This window comes from Scyliorhinus torazame, chromosome 16 (genome assembly GCF_047496885.1).
Source record: "Scyliorhinus torazame isolate Kashiwa2021f chromosome 16, sScyTor2.1, whole genome shotgun sequence".
Taxonomy (NCBI): domain Eukaryota; kingdom Metazoa; phylum Chordata; class Chondrichthyes; order Carcharhiniformes; family Scyliorhinidae; genus Scyliorhinus; species Scyliorhinus torazame.
Genome location: NC_092722.1, coordinates 33937476 through 33961989, shown reverse-complemented (window position 1 = coordinate 33961989; position 24514 = coordinate 33937476). Strand labels below are relative to the sequence as shown.

At 47.6% G+C, this 24514-nt stretch overlaps 1 protein-coding gene across 4 annotated transcripts in view; it reads right to left on the bottom strand.

The window, feature by feature from the left end:
- Positions 1-8303: 8303 nt before the first annotated feature.
- Positions 8304-24514, bottom strand: part of pusl1 (pseudouridine synthase like 1) — a 103411-nt gene continuing 87200 nt past the window's right edge. For 3 of the 4 annotated variants that reach the window (XM_072478220.1, XM_072478223.1, XM_072478222.1), the window contains 2 exons: positions 17103-17265; positions 8304-10365 (listed from right to left, as the gene is read on the bottom strand). In XM_072478220.1, the coding sequence (XP_072334321.1) occupies positions 10193-10365; positions 17103-17265 (336 nt within the window). In that variant the 3' untranslated portion in view covers positions 8304-10192. Of the gene's footprint in view, positions 10366-13682; positions 13802-17102; positions 17266-24514 lie in introns of those variants that run through there. The other variant, XM_072478221.1, reaches the window with a different exon arrangement.

Sequence of the window (24514 nt, the reverse complement as noted above, 5' to 3'; positions counted from 1 at the left end):
AGATCGGCTCTGATATTGTAGAACAGTGGGCATTGGCCCTTAAGCCACCCATCCGTCATGTGGCGCATGACACGCTGTAGTAGGGGGTCAGCCGCAGTCTTGCGGCGAATGTGGATAAGGCGTTCATCCGTGGCCGGCAGATTGGAGGCTGTGAAGGCCACATGGGCGTCATCCTGGCAGACGAACCCCTCTGGGTCACATGGGGTGTTGACTGCCCTGGACAGAGCGTCGGCTATGATCAGGCCCTTGCCTGGGGCGTATAGGAGCTGGAAATCGTACCGCTGGAGTTTAAGCAGAATGCGTTGGAGGCGAGTGGTCGTATCATTCAGGTCTTTTTGTATAATGTTGACTAGCGGGCGATGGTCGGACTCGACAGTGAATTGGGGGAGGCCGTACACGTAATCATGAAATTTGTCGACCCCAGTCAACAGGCCCAGGCACTCCTTTTCGATCTGCGCCTAGTGCTGTTCCGTGGGGGTCATGGCACGTGACGCATATGCAACGGGGGCCCATGATGAGATCTCATCGCGTTGCAGGAGCACCGCCCCAATGCCGCATTGGCTGGCATCCGTTGAAATTTTTGTTTCCTTCGTGGGATCAAAAAATGCCAATACCGGGGCCGAGGTAAGCTTGGTCTTAAGCTTCTCCCATTCGCGCTCGTGGGCGGGAAGCCATTGGAAGTCTGTCATCTTCCTGACCTAGTTCCGGAGTGCTGTGGTATGGGAGGCGAGGTTGGGGATGAACTTCCCCAGGAAGTTGACCATGCTCAAAAATTGGAGGGCCGCTTTCTTATCCGCTGGCTTCTGCATGGCCGTGATGGCTGCCACCTTGTCCGCATCCGGCCGCACACCCAACCCGGAGATGTGGTCGCCTAGGAACTTGAGTTCCGTCTGACCGAAGGAACATTTGGCTCTGTTGAGGCGAAGGCCTTGGTCCCGTATTCATTTGGAAACGCGCTGGAGGCGACTGATATGCTCCAAATGATGATGTCGTCAACATAGACGCGCACACCCTCAATGCCCTCCATCATTTGCTCCATGATCCGGTGGAATACTTCTGATGCCGATATAATCCCAAACGGCATCCTGTTGCAGCAGTATCTGCCAAACGGGGTATTAAAGGTACACAGCTTTCTGCTGGAACTGTCTAGTTGAATTTGCCAGAATCCTTTTGAGGCGTCAAGTTTGGTGAAGATGTTGGCCCGAGCCATCTCGCACGTGATCTCCTCGCGCTTGGGGATAGGGTAATGCTCCCTCATTATGTTGCGATTCAGATCCTTTGGGTCAATGCAGATCCGGAGCTCGCCGGAAGGATTCTTTACGCACACCATGGAACTGACCCAGTCGGTTGGTTCCGTCACTCTGGAGCACACTCCTTAGTCCTGGAGGTCCTGCAGCTGCTGCTTGAGGCGGTCCCTGAGGGGTGCTGGGACTCTGCGAAGTGCATGAATCACAGGCGTGGCGTCTTGTTTGAGCAGGATTTTGTAAGTGTATGGAAGCGTGCCCATGCCTTCGAAAATGTCGCGGTGCTGGTCGATGATGGCATTGAGTTGCGCCCTAAAGTCCTCATCCTGGAAGGCAGACGTGTCCTCTGGAGAGAGAGAGTGTACTCGTTGAACGATGTCTAGGAGTTTGCACGCCTGCGCGCCTAGCAGAGAGTCCTTCGAGGAGCCCACGATCTCGAAGGGCTTTTCGTGAGCTTTGCGTCACTTCGAGTTGGCATGAACTGGTAACAGGAATGACATTGCCATTGTAGTCCACTAGTTGACAGGTCGACGGAAGAATGGTTGGTTTAACCCCAAGGGTCTGAAAGTCTGACCACGCTGGAGATTAGCGGAAGCACCAGTGTCCAGGCGGAATCGTATCTGGGATCGGTTGACCATCAGGGTGGCACACCACTCGTCGTCTGGATCAATGCTGTGCACCGACAACGGCTGGTGGTTTTGATTCAGGGACAGCCTGTTCTTTGTTATAACAGCGACTCGAAAAGGCTCCATCGGGTCCTCGGTGTCACTGATCTGCGGGAAGTCGGAATCGAACTCGGTGAACGTGGGTTGAATTGCCCGAAAGTTCCTGCGAGGCTGGCTGAAGCGATGCGAATTGGCAGGCTGAGCTGCTCGACAGCAGGCAGCATAGTGGCCAAGTCTGCCACATCGTAGGCATTGTCGCGATTTTGCAGGACATTGCTGTTTTAAATGGGCGGAGCCACAGTTGCCGCACGTCGTGATGTCAGTACGCTCGTTGTGCCACCGCACATGCGTGGTGCGGTCCTGCGCGGTGCGCACCTGCGCATCACGTTCCTCCACGTCACCGTCCCCTCGTTTGGGGCATACAAGCGCGGGAGGCCGTGATAAGCGCGCAAAATGGCAGCCCTCATCCAGGCTGCAGCCTTGGAGGTGTTCAATTGTTTGGACCAGTTCCGCCTCGTGGGGACCTTGCCGCACCGTTTCAGCCGCCTGTATTTGGGAGTACCGGCTGGCGGCATTTTCATGCAGGACACAGGTCTCGATGGCAGTCGCTAGGGTGAGTTGCTTAATTTTGAGGAGCTGCTGACGCAGGGGGTCCGACAGAATACCAAATACGATCTGCTCACGTATCATGGAGTCGGAGGTGGGCCCGTAGCCGCAGGACTGCGCAAGGATGCGGAAGTGTGTTAAAAAGGATTGGAAAGGCTCGTCCTTACCCTGCAAGTGCTGCTGGAACAGGTATCTTTCGAAGCTTTCATTGACCTCTATGCTGAAGTGGGTATCGAATTTGAGGAGAACCGTCTTGTACTTTGTCTTGTCCTCGTCGTCTGCGAATGTGAGGGAGTTGAAGATGTGGATGACGTGTTGCCCGGCCGTGGAGAAGAGCAGAGCAATCTTCCTGGTGTCCGAGGTGTTCTCCCTGTCCGTGGCTTCGAGGAAGAGATGGAAGCGCTGTTAAAAAATCCTCCAATTGACCCCGAGATTGCCGGCGATGCGGATCGGTGGTGGCGGGTTGATGTTCTCCATACTGCAGGATGCCGGAATGCTGATTAGTTGCAGGTGGGTCTCAGACGTGCTAGTATGCAACCACTCCTTGTACCATGATGTGTTGGGTGTTCTGGATCACAAACAGGTCACCAACACTGGAAGTGGTGCAACTCTATTTTATTATAAGGTTAACTATATGAACATACTTGAACTGTGGATAAATCCAATACCAGCTTTAACTGTTGACCCTTGCCTAGTTCTAACCAGGTGATGCACTCAGCACATGGTGAATGTCTGTGTTACAGGCTGTGAGCTCTGTGCTCCAAGCTGGCTACTACTAGAATGAGCGGGAACTCTCCTGTCCCCTGTCTTTATAGTGCGTGTGCTCTCACTGGTGATTGGCTGCGGTGTTGTGTATGCTGATTGGTCCCACTGCATGTCCATCAGTGTGTGCGTGTGTGTCTGCTCCATAATATACGGGTGTATATTATGACACGGGCCTGCGTACTGCTGAGGACGCACGAATGAGCGGGACGGCGGGCTTTCTGAAAGCCAGTCGTGGCCGGCACATTTTAAAGCCAGTGGTGGCCATTGGGCACTTCTTCCCATGATTGAGAACGCCACGACCAATGGCCCTGCGACCCTGACTTTGAAAATGATGCTGTACCTCCACCTAATAAGAAACCAAAAATGGGTGTCTAAACCTCTCTAACCCCCCTCTCTCCCATTCCTTGTACGTTGAATCTAGACCAGATGGCACAAACCTATGATTCCTACAGATCAGTGCCAACGGCACTATAGTGACTAATTTAAAATGTGCCAAAATTGGTTCCAAATTCTCAAAGAGGCTATTACCATTGGGCTCCACGACCATCATGCTGGAGAGAATGGGAGAGGAGCAGAGCCTTCAATGGGAGAAGAGTCCTCAAGCTTGTTCCTGCACATGAAACCTCCTCCACCCGCCCCCATATAGAGTCCTGATCCTTAAACCACCCCTGTGTTTTATCAGAGTTTTCACCAGTAAAAACACAGGAAATGAGGTAGTGCCAGCCCCCTTGACTATCTATCCTTCTGCAAAAAAGCCCTACGTACCTGAGGGGTCTTGCCCGTCCAAATAAAAGTAGATATTAAATTATTGACCCTACCAAAGGAAGAAAGAAAGACAGGGAGACACTGAAACAAAAACAAAAATCGGGACTCCACAGGTGTGTTACCCTCAATAACGACACGAGAGTGTGAAATGGTAAATGAAGGTTTTAATAAGTAGAGAACTAACCAGCTACAGAGACGTGTGCTTACTGAGTGCCGCCTACAGGGCGTCACCTTATATACGGCTCCCTGGTGGGCGGAGCCAGAGGCGGAGTTCCCCAGGGTTCCAAACCCGGTCTTAAAGGGGCATCACCTACATGGTGTTAAGGGTACAGTAACCATTCATCACAACAGGCTGTAAGTAGTAGGATCCTTCTCTTCTCCTCCCCCGCTATTACGTTTTCCTGGAAAAAGTACTGCTGACATTCAACATATTGAACCCAATCTTCGGAGTTGGGACCAAATGGCTTTAATTTGCCACAAAGAGACATTTTGGTGACTTGTTGGTTGTAGACTGGCTTGATTTAAATTATTTGAATGTGAGGTCTGGTTCCTCTTTTGCACGGCGATTCGAAGGCGCTTCCGATGATCCTCAGTCAATGTGACATATGAGTGATTGTTGAACACCAGACTATTTATTAGGATAATATAACCATATACAGAGTGCTAGGATGTGCCACCGAGTTCTACAGCTCCAGGATTGATTCTGCTCAGGAAACCCGCGCTCACCCCCGGGATCCACGCGCCACATGACCTTTCGAAACCTTGCCCCTTCAAGGGGCCTGCCACTACAAACGGGGTAAAAGCCCATCAGGCTCATGAAGACCAGTTTGATGTGCCAATCCAGTCATCAGCTCCTCACTATCTCCCTCAATCCATTCTGCACAATTAAAACTGAATCGGATGCTTTTGAAACTCTTAATCTGGAAGGGAAAGCTCTCCAGCCACACTCTGCAACAATTCCATAAACTCTGGCCATTAACATGACAATCCTTTCCAGTCACTCACTCTTTGTTTTCAACACAATCTGCCAGCACTGAGTTCTTGCCAAAACCCAGGATCAGCCTTGCCCTCTTGGTACTGAAGCTCAGAACCCGGTTGCTGTGCTGTTAAACCCGACTCCACCCGTGACAGTCCAAATCTCTCTGCCAACTCCACAAGGTTCGCAAATCGACTCTCCAAGAATAAATCCTTCATCACAACAACCCCCTTTTCTTTCCATCCCCTGAACCTAGATCAGCTTCTCCAGCCAGCACCTCAGTATGGCTGCGGGATCTTACGGAAATTTTGTATCTTGAGAAAGTTAAGCTCACCGTGAGGGGTGTAATTGGAAGGCTCTACCGAAGATGGCAGCCGTTTATTTTGTACTTCAAAGAGTTGGTCTCCGTCCATTAAAGGGGTGGGGTGGTGGAGGCAAGTGGGAGATGGGGTTGGCGGGATTCCTGTTTGGCTTTTTAGTGGGGCAGGGTTCGGAGGATGTTTGTTATTAATGTTTATTGTTTTTGTTATGTATAAAACTGAAAAAGTTGAATAAAAATATTTTTTTTAAACGAGGGACACGTGTCAACGCTCACACTTTCTCATCACACAGGCCAAGCTGGCACAAAACAAATATGAGAGAGCCCAGTCAGGGGGAAGGGATAGCAGAGAACAACGTCCTCATGAAATTCAAGGAGGCTGCAGCCGAGCTTGCAGGGGAGGACAGGGATCACACTAGACCCTGCACTCCATGGTCCGACACCCTGCTGGGCACCATCAGGATGTAGGTCACATGGGGATGAGGCACCTAGACCTCACTCCAGATTCCCCATCGCCTGCGGGAGTCAGGCTGAGGCCCTCTGATAACCACAGGAAGGATAAGTGTCAGTCAGACACTGCCACCCTGGGAACTTCAAAGGTGTGTAGCCACTCAGAGTTTCCTCTACCTGTGTCCACACCCACTCCAGCAGTGCAGGCCACCAAGGGAACTTCTGCCGCTGAGCAGGAGGCCCTTATCAAGCTGGAGCCTTCCAAGCCTTGGGCCACCAGAGAACGTCCGCCAAGGTCTTCACAGGCATCAGAACATATTAGTCAGCAGGCTGCCTCCGTCTCTGCATCGGATGTTGGGGCTGTACCCAGGTGTGGTGGTAGCGTTAGGAAAGTTAAAAACATTTTGATGTCACCTCTGATTCATAGATGTGCTATCGCTGTAAAAAGATTGCACTTACTGAAGCTCATTGGATGGGTAGGTGAATGTTCTGATCAACTGAAAGTGCTTTGATTTTGCTCCTTGGAATCCTCTTATCTCAAGGTTCAGCCTTTCTCACGCTCAGTCGGAGTGCCCCATTTTAACATTGACATTCATGTGAGGTGTTGTCAGGGAGATGCGTGTAAATCTTTATTAAGAATGTATGATGGGTATCTGAAACCTGGGAATGACTGAGGATGTAGGAGTTTTGGCAACTCCCAGGGTACAGTGCACACAAGTGCAAGAGGTGCTTGCAATGGTCACCCAGCAGTTGCATGTTGATGGAAAGGTAGCTCTTGCGGTTAATACACATTAGGGGCTAATGCCAGGGAACCCGAATAGCCACATAGCAAATTGTACCCTGGGAAGCCTGAGGTAGCAGCAAAGCCAGTGAGCCTGGCTATCTTTACCCAGAGTAAACTTGATCGAAGTCCCCTGCACTCCCCAACTTCGGGCACAGTACTGATTAAAATTCGGTGAAGCTGGATGGGCAATGAGTCCAGCAGCACAGTGCTGTCCATCAAGACAAGCTCGGCATAGAGTTGGAGGACACAAACTGATCTGCCCCAGCTGAGTGGCGTTCAGTGCATCAGGAGTAGCGCAGCACTATGGCAGGTAGGCTATGTACGTTACACTCACCTCAAAGTTCCGAGCGAGCTGAGGTCCGCCTTGTGCATGCCACAATGCCATTTGACCATTTCCCACTTGCGTGGCCCATGATTGGAAGGCACGAGCAAGCAGCTGTTGAGTATTCATAAGATGCAAATTAATGCAAATGGCATTCAGGCCACCAGGCAGTGAGAAGACCAGCCTGCCATTAATCCATCACTGGGAGAACTACAAACTGTTTTTACGTCGGCGGGTTTCCAACTTTTCTGCTCCCCCTGGATTCTCCGCTTTGCCCACCACCAAACCCATTGCAGATTGGACAGAAAATTCCGCCCTAGGTGTTTAAATCAGTGATTATCTGAAAGAGCTGAGCTAGGCTATTAAAGAGGTCACAGTGGAAAAAGGAGAGGGATGAGGATTGCAGTAAAGATAAGAGCAGGTCGGAGACTGGGAACACTGTGGCAAGTAACTCCCCTCCTAACTCCCCAAAGCCTGTCCACCTACAAGATAGGAGCTTAATGGAATATTCTCCATTTGCCTGGCTGAGTGCAGCTGCAACAACACTCAAGAAACTTGACACCATCCAGGATAAAGCATCCCACAAGATCTACAAAATGTAGTGCAACAACTCACCAAGGCTTCTCCGACAGCACCTTCCAAACTAGTGACCTCTACCACTCTGAAGAACCAGGGCAGCAGGAAACTGGGAACACCATCACTTGCAAGTTCCTCTCCAAGCCACTCACCATCCTGACTTTGAAATATATCGGCGTTCCCTCACTGTCACTGGGTCAAGATCCTGGAACTCCTTCCCGAGCAGCATTGTGGGTGTACCTACACCACAAGGACTGCAGGGGTTTGAGAAGGCAGCTCAGCACCAGCTTCTCAAGGACAGTTAGGGATGGGGAATAAATGCTGTGAGAGCCAGCGAAGCCCACATTCCATGAAGAAACACAAAGAAAAGAAAACAGACCTAATTCAGCTCAACGTGGGACTAAACCTTTGCAGCTCACGTTCCTCTTTTAATTCACTCATTTGCTGATAAAAGGGGCACACAATGAGAAAGGAATTCCAGTTTATTCTGCAGCAAACTACATTTCAAGAGTACTCAACGGGGCATCACTTTATGATGTAATACTTAGCGCTTTATCTAGCTGCACCACATGAACCATTGATGAAGGCCGGGGACTCGAAATTAAGTTTTCCATTTCAGAACACGCATCGTCGCACACTCTCAAACTCTGTAGAACACCAGCTCCGGTACACCCACCTCAAAGGATGGGGTAAGAGAGCAGAGGGTGCACTGAGCAATTTACACATTGGAAATGAGCAGGAGGTGGCACAGAAACCTGCAGTTCTGATGTCAACGATGCAGATACTGAGCCGTTTTTTAAAATAAACATTTTATTGAGGTTTTTTTTGGCATTGTAACAGCAGCAATATAAACAATGTACATGAAAATATAAACATAGTGTAAATACCACCTCCCTCCCCAACAGGTCCCACCATTAATTAACCCCCTAATCTACGCTAACCTAACCCCCCTCCTCCCCCAGAAGTCGATGAATGGTTGCCACCTCCGGGCAAACCCTAACAGAGACCCTCTCAAGGTGAACTTATTTTTCTCCAAACAGAGAAAGCCAGCCATGTCTGATAGCCAGGTGTCCGACTTCGGGGGCCTCGAGTCCCTCCGTGCTATTAATATCCGCCTCTGTGCTACCAGGGAGGCAAAGGGCAGAACATCTGCCTCTTTCTCCTTCTGGATTCCCGGATCCTGCGACACCCCGAAAATCGCCACCTCTGGACTCATTGCCACCCTTGGTTTTAATACATTGGACATGACATCAGTAAACCCCTGCCAAAATCCCCTCAGCTTTGGACATGCCCAGAACATGTGGACATGGTTCGCTGGTCCTCCCGCACATTTTGCGCACCTGTCTTCCACCCCAAAGAATCTGCTCATCCGGGCCACTGTCATGTGGGCCCGGTGAATGACCTTGAATTGAATCAGGCTGAGTCTGGCACAAGTTGCGGTCACGTTGACTCTACTCTCGCGTCCGCCCAAAGGCCCTCCTCTGTCTCTCCCCCCAGCTCCTCCTCCCACTTTCGCTTTAGCTCCTCGGTCTGCGTCTCCTCTGAATGCATAAGTTCCTTGCAAATGTCAGAAACGCTCCCCTCACTTATCCATCCTCTGGAAACTACCCTGTCCTGAATCCCCCTTAGCGGCAGGAGTGGGAAAGTTGATACCTGTCTACGCAGAAAGCCCCGCACCTGCAGATATCGAAATTTGTTCCCCCCCACCAATGCAAACTTCTCCTCCAGCGCCCTCATAACTCGGAAAGCTCCCCTCGATAAACAAGTTCCCCATCCTCTCAATCTCCGCTCTCCGCCATATTCGGAACCCCCCCCCCGGTCCATCCTCCCTGGGGTAAACAGGTGATTATCGCAGATTGGGGACCAGACCGATGCCACTGAGCCGCTTTTTAGGAGTCAATCTTCACGCAGCTGGGGAGAATCCAGATAGCTAGGCGCTTGCTTTTAAATTTCATAGTCTCAATGGTCACTGCAACTATTGAAAACTGTCCCGAGCAATTTCCAACAGATACTGCTTCGCTAAGCATGTTCAAGGCTGAGATGGACAGAATTTTCCTCAGTCAGGGAATCGATAGTTATGGGGGCAAGGCAAGTAAGTGGAGCTGAGGATTCTCACATCAGATCAGCCATGGTCTCACTGAAAGGTGGAGCAGGCTCGATGGGCTGAATTGCCTACTTCTGCTCCTACATCGTATGGTTGGGTGTGGCCCTGCCCATTGCTCACTGTGACGTGGAATCTAAACAACACTTCATCACAGAGTGTAAGGTAGCCCCAGAAATATCTACAACACTCGGTGCCAGTGAGACAGTGCAAACCACCCGACTGAATACATAAAAGCTGCAATAGAAGCCTTTGACTCCATGACTCAACAGGTAATCCTGGTTTCCTCAGACAGCTTCATAGGAGACTGGTTAGCTCAGTTGATTAGAGTGTGGTTCAGAATAATAACAAAAGCGTGGGTTTTAGTCCCATTCCCGTTGAGATACACTTGGGAGTTGCATCACTTTCCCGCCCCTAAGAGTGAAAGGCAATAGGAAAGGCAGGATCAAGAATACAGCTCAGGATAAAGGAAGGACCTGCCTTTGGGCAGAGCACACATAGCATGACAATCTCATCGTTACCATGGAGAGGAGCCGTGGGCTTGGTGAGACTGTACCTTGTAAAACGGGAGGCATGAATCAAGCATGGATTTTGGTGCTTCCTTTTCGGATGACAACTCTCAGACTCTCCCATCCACCTGTCTTTTGCTGATGCGTGAGGAAGCAGGTCCTCTTAGCTGCTGAGGTGCTGCAGCCAGGTGTCCATGATCAGAAAGGTTGAGGCAAAAGGGGCTATTTTTTGCTCCAGTAGAAACAGGAAGAGTTGGGAAATGCTCAATATATCTGGAGGCACCTGGACAGAGAGAAGCAGAGGTCAGTGACTCTTTGTTAGAACTGATGATTGTGTACCTGAAGCGTTAACTCTGTTTCTCTCTCTACAGATGCTGCCTGTCCTGCTGAGAATTTCTGTCATCTTCTCCTCCAGCCCCACAACCCTCTGAGATTTCTGCGTTCCTGTAGTTCTGGCCTCTGGGCATTCTCAATTATAATCGGCCCTAAGCTCAGGAATTGCGTCCTGACACCTCTCTGCCTCCTTTAGGACACTCCTTAAAAATCTACCTCTTTGACCAAGCTTTTGGTTATCAGACGTAATGTCTCCTTACATGCCTCGGTGACGTCCTTTGTTTTATACTGCTCCTCTGAAGCACCTTGGGACGTTTTATTATGTTTAGGGGCTTTTCACAGTAACTTCATTTGAAGCATACTTGTGACAATAAGCAATTTTCATATAAATATAAGTTGTTGTCGTTTGCTCTCATCTTGTCATTCGAAGCCCATTTCTTTGGAAAGAAAATGTTTAAAAGGGTCATTTCCTCTCGTGATTGCAGGCAGTGTGCAGTATGATGAAGCCAACGCCCTGAGTGTGGATATAATTAAGAATAGAATTTGAATTCAGGTCTCTTAACTGACAAATAAAAAGACCCAGAGGGTTTGGAAATAATCCGGAGTGTGCCTCAGGATGCAGTTAGGTGCAATAAATAAAGAGGCCGGCGTTTAATATTTAAACCTGGGCTGGAATTCTCCAGCTGATCTCTGGTGGCGGGATTTTCAGGTCTCTGTCCGCGTTGCCGGACCGGTTGGGTGGGGGGGCATTTCAATGGAACATCCCAATGACAGCGGCGGGAGCGGAGAATACCGACGCTGACCAACAGCGCACTGTCTGCCACTGCCATGAAATGCCATGAAACATATGGCTGGGAGTCCGGAGAACCGCCCCGCCCCCCTGTTCGCGGCTGCAATGTAAGATTGGAGATTGAAGAGGCACTGAATCAGGACCAAACTGGAAGTTGGAGAACATTTTCTTTGAACCAGGAATGAGCACTTACTTGCTGACCTAAAGATTTGTGCCAATAGTTTTGGAGGGCATTTGGCTTTACTTTGTTCATTGAAGTTTGCAATTGCTTTAAACATCCAGCGCTGATGCAAAGCTAATCCATACATGTTTCATGTTCTGCTTAGACATGAGCAGAAGGGTAAATAAACAGGCCCTATGGTTACTTCATCTTGTTCCTTTGATTTGTCCTTGTTCCACTCACCAGACTTGCCTTCTGCGGACCAATAGCATCTATTTCTGGCTAATTATATTCATGTTGATAAAACACTGTCGAAAGAATCTCCCCAATATCTAAAGTAATCAACAAAAACTTTTTTTTTAAATGGATCCAACTTTACAGTTTACACACTGCCATCTCTAAACTGTTGCATTCCAGCAGTAACTCACCATCTCCTCTACATTAGGTCAGAAAGTATATTGTACATCCATTAATCCCTGGGATTACAAATACAGATAGAGATGCAAGGGGTTCACGCTCCTGTTTCTTTTTACTCGTGCTCCTTGGCTTTAGGATTTTATACAGGGCAATACACGGAGACATGGGTTTGGGTTCAACCAGAAACTTATTTATAAAACACTCCTAACACCCTAACTAGCGTAAATAATACTATACAACACTTAATTGGTCAGCCCGATTTAATTCCCTCCACAATTTATTTATTAAAACATTTTTTTTAGAGTACCCAATTTTTTTTTTCCAATTAAGGGGCAATTTAGCATTGTCAGTTCACCTACCCTGCACATCTCTGGGTTGTGGGGGCGCGACTCAAACAGACACGGGGAGAATGTGCAAACTCCACACGAACAGTGACCCAGAGCCGGGATCGAACCTGGGACCTCAGCACCGTGAGACAGCAGTGCTAACCACTGCACCACCGTGCCACCCTTCCCTCCACAATTTAACCTTGATTCGCTCAAAAACGTATTTTTCAAAACCCATGACTTATTAAAAAGCCTCTACTGAAAAAAAACACACAATAGAAACCCCCAGCCTTCTGCCCAGAATCGTCCTCAATTTAGAATTTGGTTGTTACCCTTACATTATCTTAAACCTCTGCCCCAATATCTGTCGGATTTGATTGATAACTTACAACTCCCCACATGGTTGGTCCTTCCAGCAAAGGTTGTAGGTCCGCGAGACAAGTTGACCATTCCTGACCCCCTTTCTTGACCGCAGTCCAAAACTTTCAGGCTAATATCACCACAATATGGCTGAAAACACCAACAATCCCCAACATGGTTGGTCTGCCCGGTGTTGAAAGTCCGCATGAGTCCAGGTGAACAGCCCTGACCCTCCTTCAGCTGCACAGCCAGAGCGCACGGTCTTGACCTTTTATTACAATCCTTATCGGAAATATCAAAAACATATTTCCCGAAGACATTCCGCTGAATAGTGGACATATTTACTAAAGTCATCCTGCCGGATAGTTAGTGCTTAGCAGCCTTTTCATCTCTTTAGTCTGTTACATGCCTTGGTCCATACAGACCATTCATCGTTGGTGTTGTTTCCACTAGCAAAACAATGGACCCTATTCAGGTGAGACATCCCTGGCTCCCAGTCTGATAGGTATGTGACAAGTTCTATTTCTTCTGAGTCATTGTTGTTTGTATGATAGCTGTTGGCTGGGGCCATTTGTTATGATTGCTTCCCCAGCTTCCTTAACTGGGTTGTCCGATGGCAGCCATTTTGTGTCATTGTTCTGAAGATGTCTTTTCATAGCATCGGTTCGGTTTGGATCTTGGAATGCTTTGAAAGTTAGCGGTGAACAGTACAGCCTGCCTCTGTACGTTTTTCATGTTGAGGTCTGGCCTGTTCATTTGTAGTATTTGCGTCTGTGGGTTTTTATATTTCATAAAGTCCAGCTGGAGGGGATTCCAATCCTACAGTGGCTCATGGGTTTGAGCACAAAAACAATCTAGGCTGACACTCCAGTGCAGTGCTGAGGGAGTGTCAGGGATGCCGTCTTTTCAAAGGGACGCTACATTAAGGTCCCATCTGCTCTCTCAGGTAGTTTGAAAGACCCGATGACACCTGAGGAGGACGGGCTCTCCCCAGTGCCAGAGGCAATCAACAGCACAAAGAAAATACAGATTATCTGCACGTTATCACATTGCTAATTGTGGGAGTTGCTGCGTATAAATTGGCTGCCACGTTTCCGACATTACAACAGTGACTACACTTCACAAATACTTCTTTGGCTGTCGAGTGCTTCGAGATATCCCGTGGTTGTGAAAAATGCTAAATATTTGCAAGTCTGTCTCCCTCCCCCCCCCCCCCCCCCCACCTTTTCTTTGCTACAACAGACTTTGGAGCCTGGAGCCTCTTCCAAGATACTTTGCTGAGTCTATAGACCCATCCGCAATCACTGAATTACATTTTCCTGCACTTCAAGATCTGTAAAGCAAAACAAAAAGCAGTTTTTCTTTTACAGTTGCCATGACAATTCACAATTAAGCCTCCGGGGGCCCTCAAGATTTGGTTGCTAGAGAAACGCATTCATTGACATCTGTTTAAGACTCACAGCTGTAACATCTGGCATGCATAACAGAGCCTGGACTGCAGGCAAACCTCAACCTCTATTAACATGCAAGACAAATATGCTTTGCACATGAACAGTGCTGAGTTTGTTGTTTAATCAGCGGTTTCAATTGGAGAAGTTGTGCGCAAACCACTTAATATGAAGCAGTACATAGAAGGCAAAGAATAACATACAATCTAAACCGAGTTGTCTCTTCCCTCAAAACATCAATACAATTTGTAGGATGGAGTGTAAACAAATTAGAGGACTAGTCAACAAAATAATTCCTGTTGTGATATTATTGTTCCCCTTTGAGAGAGCTGAGAGCATGGTAGAGCACCAATAAGCAACAAACTCACTCCATAGTCCAGCTTTTTTGACTTTGGTTCAATTTTGCCCATTTAAAAATATTACCCTGTTCCCTTCTAGGAGGTCCAGTGCTGCAGGAGCTGGCATTGACGCATGCTGGGTCCAGTCCTGTAGAAGCTGGCATTGACATTTAAAACCGTAGAATTCCTAGTGCAGAAGGAAGCCATTCAGCCCATCGAGTCTGCACCAGTTCTCTGAAAGAGCGCTCTACATCGCCCCATTCCCCGCCCTATCCCAGTAACCCCATAACCCCACCTAACCTGCAGGACTTTGGTCTGTGGGAAGGAAACCGGAGCACCCGGAGGAAACCCACGCAGACAAGGGGAGACAAAAACAGAAAACTAGACAATCTCAGCAGGTCTGACAGCATCTGTGGAGGGAGAGGGGAGCTAACGTCTCGAGTCTTGATGACTCTTCGTCAAATCTGATTTTTTTGTCAAAACTCTTTATCAAAGAGTCAAACACGGGGAGGATGTGCAAACTCCACACAGACAGTCACCCAGGTCGGAATCGAACCCGGGTCCCTGGCGTTGTGAGGCAGCAGTGCTAAGGTTCCTTTGCCAGAGCAGCAGTTCCTCAATGTGAAGCCAAGCTGCTGAATGCTCAGGTCATTCGAATGTGTGGGCATCACAACTGAGCTTCTCCCCTCTTGACAGCTGCACAAGTCCACTTCCCAGCAGGAGTTTGCGTGAACTTTTCCTTTCTTAACCCAGGGAGCCTGAGTCCAGCAGTCACACTGGCTAAAATCGGCTAATTTAACAAAGGGAAAGGACAGACCCTTCCAATTCTATGTGGGTCATTCACCAATCGAGCTACTCGGAGACTCTTTATAATGACTGAGTTGAGCAAGTAAAACCTGGTTTCATTTTTTTATTTTGTAAAACCATTTCAATAACTTTGACTTTCTCTCCTTTGTGTTTTTTTGTGTCACTCTCTGGGCAAAGTTAATTATCGGGATTTACCAACTAAGGAATCCACCAAACTGCGCGTTTGGTCCACCCTATTTAAATAAGAGTGTGCGTGTATATGTGTATTTGCACGAATGCGTGCATGTTTGTATATATGTCTGTGAATGTGTGTACATATTTGAACGCACACAAACATAAATGTTTGTTTGTATCCATACTTGTAGTTGTGTAAACTTCCAGAGAGATAAGTAAATAAAGTAAAGTCCCCATAGTCCCAGATGACCATAGGCTGCTTTCCCCTTTGAGGGGGAGAGCTGACTGGTGGTGATTTAACCAAAGGATCACCACACCTCAGGCGAGGGGCAAGGTGAAGACGGCAGGGCCTTGATGAATAACCTCAGTCGGAGCGGGAAGAGTTACAAGTATACAGCACAGAAACAGACCTTTTGGTCCAATAGTTTATTCTGGCATTATGCTCCACACAGGTCTCCTCCCACCCCTCGTCCTCTAACCCTATTAGAATACTTTCTATTCCTTCCTCACTCATTAAATCCTTAAATCCATCCACACTATTCATCGCAACTGCTCCTTGTGGGAGGGAGTTCCACATTCTCACCACTCTCTGGATAAAGAACTTTCACTTGAATTCCCTATTGGATTTATTATGTTTACAAATATAGAGTCATAGAGGGTATAGTGAACAAATTGTGTGTCTCCATGTATGTTTATATGCGTGAATCAGCATGTACATCATATGTAAGAGAGTTTGTATGTGTCTTCTGCCTGAATATGTCTGTGTGACTGATAGAATATGAGTTTCTGTGTATGTGTGTGTCTGTGCCTGAATAAGTAGGTGTGCATGTGTGAGAATAAGTGTCTGTACATGAGAGTAATCGTATGACTGTATAGGAGTGAATAATGAGTACTGTATGTGTGTATTTGAGTGCCTGTATATATGAGTGTATATCTGTGTGTTTGTAGATATGAGCGTGTATGTCTGTATGTATGAATGCAAGTGGCTGTATGTGTGAGAAAGTTTGAGTGTTTATATATATCTGTGTGTATGTATATTTTATTTGTGTGTGTGTGTTCATAAGAGTATATCTGTACATGTGTGTGAATATGTCTGTGAGTGTGCCTGTATATATGGGGTGGGATTCTCCGGCTCCCAGCTGTGTGTTTCTTGGCAGTGTGCCGTTCACCGGCACCGGGATTCTCTCTTCCCACCACTTGTCAATGGAATTTCCTATTGAAGCCACCCCACACAGTCGGGAACCCAGCGGGTGGGGGTGCGCCACCAGCCAGAGAGTTCTGGCCATGTATGTGCCTGTACCTGATCGTGAGTATAAATGAGTGTATGTAAACAAATGCATGTAAGCATGAGTAATAATAATAATCTTTATTAGTGCCACAAGTAGACTTACATTAACACTGTAAGGAAGTTACTGTGAGAATCCCTAGTCGCCACACTCCGAAGCCTGTTCGGGTACATAGGGAAAATTCAGAATGTCCAATTCACCCAACAACACTTCTTTCGGGACTTGTGGGAGAAAACCGGAGTACCCGGAGGAAGCTCACGCAGACACAGGGAGAACGTGCAGACTCCGCACAGACAGTGACCCAAGCCGGGAATCGAACCTGGGACTCTGGCGCTGTGAAGCAACAGTGCTAACCACTATGCTACCGTGCCGCATGTACATGAATGTGTGTACAAGTGCGAATGTACATGACTGTGAATGTACGATTGCGCCTGTATTCATTGTGTGTACGAGAGTGTACATGATTGTGAGTGAACATGAGTGCAAGTGTACGTGAGCATGTTTATTGTGCCAAGATTTCTCTCACAAACAAAAATGAGGAATCGCACAATCATCACCGTTTTAATGTTCTAGCTTCTTACCCGTTGCGTCATATTCTACATTCTTCAAAAACAGGCCATCAGGTGGGGCAATAATGTTCTGTGGGTAGGCCCTGGAATCCCGCCTCTCTAACAGATCCGCTATATGTCGGGGCATTAGCTTGCCCTGTCCAACAGCAACCAGAGCACCTGTCATTCTCCTCACCTGGAACAAAAGCATGCTTTTAAAAAAATCCTTCGACCATGGCAAGGTTTCACAGCTTAAGGACTCCACACAGTGGAGCATTATTAGTTCCACTTTCTTTTATTGGTCAGATATTTCTTGTTTTGTCTGCAGCCTGTGCTCTTCTAGAAATCATTTTTGCCAGTCAAGGCAGCAGGCCCGCTCTTATGCTTCTTTCAGTCCTGTTCTGTAACCAGCCACTAGACAACAACAGACATTACACCAATACCTAAATGGAACAGTAAACCACATGCCATCCAGTGACAGTCTGAAGCACTGACACTGAAAACAGTATTCTCCCTTAACCTTTCACGTAAGGAGTTCTCTGCCCAATGCTAGTTTCTGGTTATCATCTGTGAAAGTTAACAAAAATGGAAATTAAGGTGGCAAAACACAAAATGACGGTCATGATGTAATTGTTGGAGTTTAGAAGGATGAGGGGGGGATCTTATTGAAACTTACAAGATACTCAGAGGCCTAGATAGAGTGGACGTGGAGAGGATGTTTCCACTAGTCGAAGAGACTGGAAACCAAGGGCATAGCCTCAGACTGAAGGGACGATTGTTTAAAACTGAGAGGAGGAGGAATTTCTTCAGCCAGAGAGTCGTGAATCTGGGAACTCTTTGCCACAGAAGGCTGTGGAGGCCAAATCACTGAGTGTCTTTAAGACAGAGATAGGTAGGTTCTTGATTAATAAGGGGATCCGAGGTTATGAGGAGAAGGCAGGTGAATGGGGATGAGAAACATATCAGCCATGATTGAATGGCGGAGCAGACTCGATGGGCCACATGGCCTAATTCTGCTCCTATATCTTGTGGTTTTATGATAATCCTTATAAATTGTACAAACGATAGTATTTTTTTGTAAATCTTGCAGCCCACAAAGTTGCAGCAAAGGTGTTCATGGGATTAATCTGCAGCTGCCTGGTTTTGGTTGGCAGTACGATATTTGGAATACAAGTACAGTGGTTTGTGTGAATGAACCTCGAATCCCATTAGCAGGAAGTACAGTTTTGCTCTTACGTCACTTGACGCAAGTCGAACAATTAAGCCCCACTGGCTTTGTATAATCACATCCTTCTGCCACCAATTTCTCGGAATGGAGGAAACCTGAACCACAAGAGTCAGTTGTACAGGCTAAAACAACCACTTCAACAACGTGCATTTAAAGAGCAGCTATTAATGAAAGCAACCAATTCAGGGTGCTTCACAAGGAGTGTGTTCAAACAAATGTCAGCCCTGAGCCACATAAGGAAATGATAGGATCTAAAGCTTGGTCAAAGAAGTTGGTATTTAACGATCATCTGAAAAGAGGAAAAGAGAAGTGAGAAGCAAGAGGCCAGAATCAGAAGAATTCTCAGAGGCACATAGGGCTGAGGAAGGTTGCAGAGAGAGAGGGAGGGCGATGATGGGATTTGAAAACAAGATTGACCATTTTAGGTTGAGGCATTGTCGGACCAGGAGCCTGAGTAGTTCAAGAGGCACAGGAGTGCTGGGTTAATGAGGCATGTTGTGAGTTAGTATACAGGCACCAGAGTTTTGGATGAGTTCAAGTTTATGCAAGGTGGAAGATTGGAAGGCAGCTAGGAGAGTGTTAAAATGGTCCACTCTAGAGGTCATAATGGGTAGATGAGTTGAGGCTTGGCTAGAGTTGGGCAATGCAATGGAGTTGGAAGTAGGCAGTCTTGGTGATGACACTTGTGTTTGGAAGCTTATTTCAGGGCCAGATACAACACCAAACAATCTGGTTCAACTGCAGATCGCTCAGTGGGCTAGATAGCTGGTTTGTGATGCAGAACAAGGCCAGCAGCGTGGGTTCAATTCCCGTACCAGTTTACCCGAACAGGCGCCGGAATATGGCGACTAGGGGCTTTTCACAGTAACTTCATCATTGTGACAATAAAAGGTTATCATTATTACATAGTGGCTAGGGAGAGAATTGTAGTCAATGGCTAAGGATGTGGCAAGGACCAAAGGCTTCTGTCTTGATCAGCAATGATACATCAGCAGGTAAACAATGTCAGAATAGTGTCTTGTGTTGACTGAACTGTGAAACCACAATGTTTACACACTGATCACAACGGGCCTGACGGGTCTCTTCCATTTCTTTTCTCAGAAGTGTTTGGTGACAAAGAAGTCACCAATTTCAAGCAAATAAGTAGGAGGTTCATAAGATCCTGCAACTTGGATCAATGTGTATGGGCTTATTCAATGGAAATGTTAGCAAGTGGTGCAGACTTGATGGGCCGAATGGCCTCTTTCTGCACTATTATTGCTCAAAAGTACCTTCCTGTGGATGCCTCAGTAGAACAATGCAATGGAGCAGGGCAGCATTCAGGTTTGGACCATCTGGAGTCAGGCATGTTGCGATGAGGTGGGGCGGAGAGCAGATGTCTAGTACTGTATTCCCAACGGGAATTCTGAGGATGTGAAAGGCACTATTCAAATACAAAAGCTGGAATTCTGCCAGTAGGTTTCGCACTGGCGGCATGGTGGTGCAGTCATTAGCACTTTGACAGACACGTAAGAGTGGGCAGTGTGGGAATCTGGGCAAAAGCAGCAACTGAGTTTGCCACTGGATGGTCCAATAACAATAACGACATACATTTTGAAATTTTAAAAATAAATTTAGAGTACCCAATTAGGATTTCTTTCCAATTAAGGGGGGCAATTTAGCGTGGCCAATTTACCTAGCCTGCACATCTTTGGGTTGTGGGGGGTGAGACCCAAGCAGACACAGGGGGTATATGCAAACTCCACACAGACAGTGACCCGGGTCCTCGGTGGCGTGAGGCAGCAGTGCTAACCACTGTGCCACCATGCTGCCCAGAAATGACATAAATGACCAGTAATTTTCATGAGAACATAAGAATTAGAATTAGACAATATGGTGGCCAAGCCTGCTTTGTCAGTCAATAGGATCATAGCTGGTCTTTGATTTGAAATCCACTTCCCGCCCACTCCCCATTTTCCTTGATTCCCACGCCCCATTTTCCTTGATTCCCTGAGGGACCAAAAGTCAGTATATCCCAGCCTTCAATATATCCAATGATAAATGCCAAAAAACCCTCTGGGGTAAAGAATTACAAAGTTTCTCAACCCGTGTGTGAAGAAATTTCTTGTCATCTCAGTCCCAAATCATCGACTCCTGTCCTGAGACCGTGCCCCTGTGTTCTAGATTCCCCAGCCAGAGGAAACCCGAGCCCCTCCAAAAGTGTGAAGGTTTCAATGGGATCACCTTCCATTCTTCCAAATGCCAGAGAATATTGGCCTAGTTTCCTCAGCCTCTCATCCCTGGCACAGTAAGAAGACTTACAACACCAGGTTAAAGTCCAACCGGTTTGTTTCGAATCACTAGCTTTCCGAGCGCAGCTCCCTCCTCAGGTGACTTTAACCTGGTGTCGTAAGACTACTTACAGTGCCCACCCCAGTCCAACGCCGGCATCTCCACATCATCTCATCCCAGAGACCAATCTGGTGAACCTTTGCTGTACCCGCTCCAATGCAACATATCCTTTCTTAGCTATGGGAATCAGAACTGCACACCACATGCTAGGTGTAGTCTCGCCGAAGCCCTGTGCAATTGCAGCAAGACCTCATTGCTCTCCTTCACCAAAATGTAGAGTGTTTAATAAAATGATGTTTAATAAATGTGTTTGCCCTGTGTGCTTAGTCAAACTCTCAGATGCAGCCACCAGAGGTCTCTGTGAGCTTTCGGTCGTGGGTTTTGTGTCTTGATGGGTGCGTTTGGTTTGCCATTGATCACAGTGTACGTTAAACACTGTCCACAGTCACCGTCAACTAACACTGGGAACATGACAGGGAAGGTCTGGACACTTCACAGCACTTGCTACTCGCTGCAGTTAATGCACCATTGGAGGGGCTGCTCGGTTTCTACAGGATTAAAGTTGCTGGCCAAAAGGCTTATTTACTTGTTAGGCACCCCAGTCCCTCAGCTAAGCCACCTGAATTTGGATGGATTCGGAGTGAGTCAAAGGAACACACAGAGACGCTGCTGCAGCTGAAGCGTGTGGCAAAAGGTGTGACAGGTCGAACCAAGGCATATATAACTTAATCAATTTCCTTCATATTGACGTACAGCAACTGCCTAGAACCTAGTTTTTGCAACCATCCACAACACATTCTAACATGCTGTCTGATATCTGTTGAGCTGTACTCCTGCTTTGCACCATGCTGGGAAACTCCAGCGTGAACCCTCCTCCCTTGACCGACATTTTCAGCTTTACCATTTCTTCTGACCTCAACTGCAATTCCTCTCTGGGTTTCCTCTTTCATATCAAACAATTCTTTTCCTCTCAGCAATAAAGCCATGAAGCCCCAGTCTATTTAAGGATTGGCCTTACGTGCAGCGTGGCTCTTTGAGCATCTCATTGCTCTCCTTGGCTGTTGTCTGGTCAGCACTTTCTCACCTCCAGCCTTCCCCACAGAGTCGGACTTACGGCCAGGAACTTAGCCCCGCCTGATCGCAGAGGTGAACTGCCACTTACCTTACTGTGAGATATATTGTAGCATATTGTGTATACACTGGGAAGCACTGGTGAACAGCAGAATGCTAACTCCCCAACAGTAGTCAGACTGTCTACAGTAAATCCAGTCATTAAGGTTAAAATAGCAGAAATGACCTAAAACTAAAACTAACTCCTACTAACTCAGTTTGTAAGTGAAATAACTAGTAAGAGCTGAGCCATCAGGACCAGCAAGAGTCCAGTTTTGATCCCTGGCCTATGCTGTCTTACTTGATCACATACAGGGACTCATTATGATGCTACAATTGGTCTCAATATTATCAGGTGGCACAGTAGCACAGTGGGTAGCACTGTTGCGTCACAGCGCCAGGCTCCCAGGTTCGATTCCCGCTTGGGTCACTGTCTGTGCAGAGTCTGCATGTTCTCCCTGTGTCTGCGTGGGTTTCCCCCAGGTGCTCCGGTTTCTTCCCACAACTCCCGAAAGACGTGCGTCGGTAATTTGGACATTCTGAATTCTTCCTCTGTGTACCCGAACAGGCGCCGGAATGTGGCGACTAGGGGATTTTCACAGTAACTTCATTGCCATGTTAATGTAAGCCGACTTGTGACAATAATGATTATTAGAATTATTGAATGGCTACAGCATAGGAGGTCTTTTGGCTGTACTGTCTGTACTCTATAAGAGTCACTCAGCTAGGCCCACTCCACACCTTTTCCCTATAGACCTGCAAATCTTTTACTCTCCACATAATTCTTCAATTCTCCACTGAAAGCCCCAATTGAATCTGCCTCCACCATATTCTCAGGCGGTGCATTCCCGTTTTTTCCTCATGTCGCCTCTGGTTTTTTTTGCCAATCACACTAAATCAGTGCGGCCTATGGTTCTCAACCCTTCTGCTGTGCCCAGACCCCTCATGACTTTGGACACCTCCATCAAATCTCCTCAGAACCTTCTCTTCTCTCAGGAGAACATGTCCAATCCCGCCACGTGACTGAAGTCCTTCATTCCCGTCTCGGCTGTAATGGGAAAAACCAGCCAGGACTCCCACTTGTGATCTTTTCTTAATCCCTGCTGGAAGGCTGGCCTCTGTCGTGAAACATCTGAGCAAATTAGTGTCAGGGTGAAGTATCAGGGGGCATGCTGACCGTCATTGCCGAATCAGTGGCCAGTCCTCCCATAAGAATAGGGGGAAAATGGTTGGCAGAGGGAATTAAGACCTTGTTCACTGAACAGACTCTCCTCAAACTGCCACAAAATACCAGCCCATTGATCTGTGCTCTTTATGTCAAGGCACCTACTATTTATCCACCTACTCAAGTCCAAAGATGTGCAGGTTAGTGGATTGGCCATATTAAATTGCCCCTTAGTGTTCAAAGGTTAAGTGGGGTTACGGGGATAGGATGGGGGATTGGGTCGAGGTAGGGTGCTCTTTTGGAGCGTCGGGGCACTCAGTGGGCTGAATGGCCTCCTTCTGTACAGTAGGGATTCTATGATTCTGTGATTCAATGCCAGTGGTTGACACCACGGACCCAACACACAACCCACTCCCACCCAGCAGAACATTCTTTATCACTGCATATTTTCTGAAATGACAGTGCCAGAATCTGCAGAAAACCTTGTGATTTCACAGCTAACACATTTTATGCCTGTGATAAAGCATATGGGAGGTCAGGTGGCTCAGTGGAGTAGGGTCCCTACCTCTGAGCCAGAAGATGCAGATTTGTGTCCCACCCCAGGTCTTGAAAGGCCAAGGAAGTTGTTTTTGTAATGCAATCAACCCACGCTAATGGCAGGCAGGAAAAGCAGGAGAGATTCCTGGTCAGCCAGATGATGGAAAGAATGTTGGATCCTCTACCGTCACTATTTGTAGCCCCGCATTATAATATGCATTTAAAGAGCATGTTGCGACAGAAACTGGGATTCCTGGGAGGCCGGTGTGGATCAGATCGGGGTTTGGTTCCTGTTTTGGCTCGGGTGGGTTTGGGGACCTGTCTGGCTTAAAGGTAGGCGAGTGGACCTAGGCTGAGCAGCTCGTACAGAGAGTCAGTGTGGACAGAACAGGCTGAAAGGCCTCTTTCGATGATGTAGCCATTCTATAATTGTATGGTAACACCAAGACCAATTATAGCATCACAATGACCACCGCAATGTGATCAAGGAAGGCAGCACATGCCAGGGATCAAAACTAGAATCTCGTACCTGGGGCGGAGGCCATGGCCATGTGGGTCTGACCTGGCTTCGGGCAGGGAACTGAAGAAGACGATAAAGTCCATCTGTGTCCAGTCTTTCTGCGGGTGTTTTGTTCAGTTTTGTCAGTGACCTTTCCCCATTTCCAGATGCTTTGCTGTGTTACAGCTGCATTGTTTGATCGCACTTTTAAATTAATAGGAAGTGGTATGGAGATAGGGGTGAGACTGTGTACAGTTTCAGGCAACTGAAGCTCATCGGCGTCACTGTGGAAAGAACAGCCGCAAGTAAAATCTGGCTGAACACCAATTGGGGTCATGTCCCCCAACCAGCTTGAGAATTTTGAAGGAAGTTACTAAGCCAGGGGATGAAGATCAGGTGGATGACATTGTGAACCTGGTAATTCAAAAGTCCTTTGATAAGGTGCCACACAATCGGCCGTGTCGTGGGGGATTGGCAGGCAGCTCCTGGACTGAATCAGGAGCTGGTTGAAATCTCAGACCCTTCATCAGAAGGTTGATGTTGTTGGTAGCATGGGGACCTTATATATTGGGGCA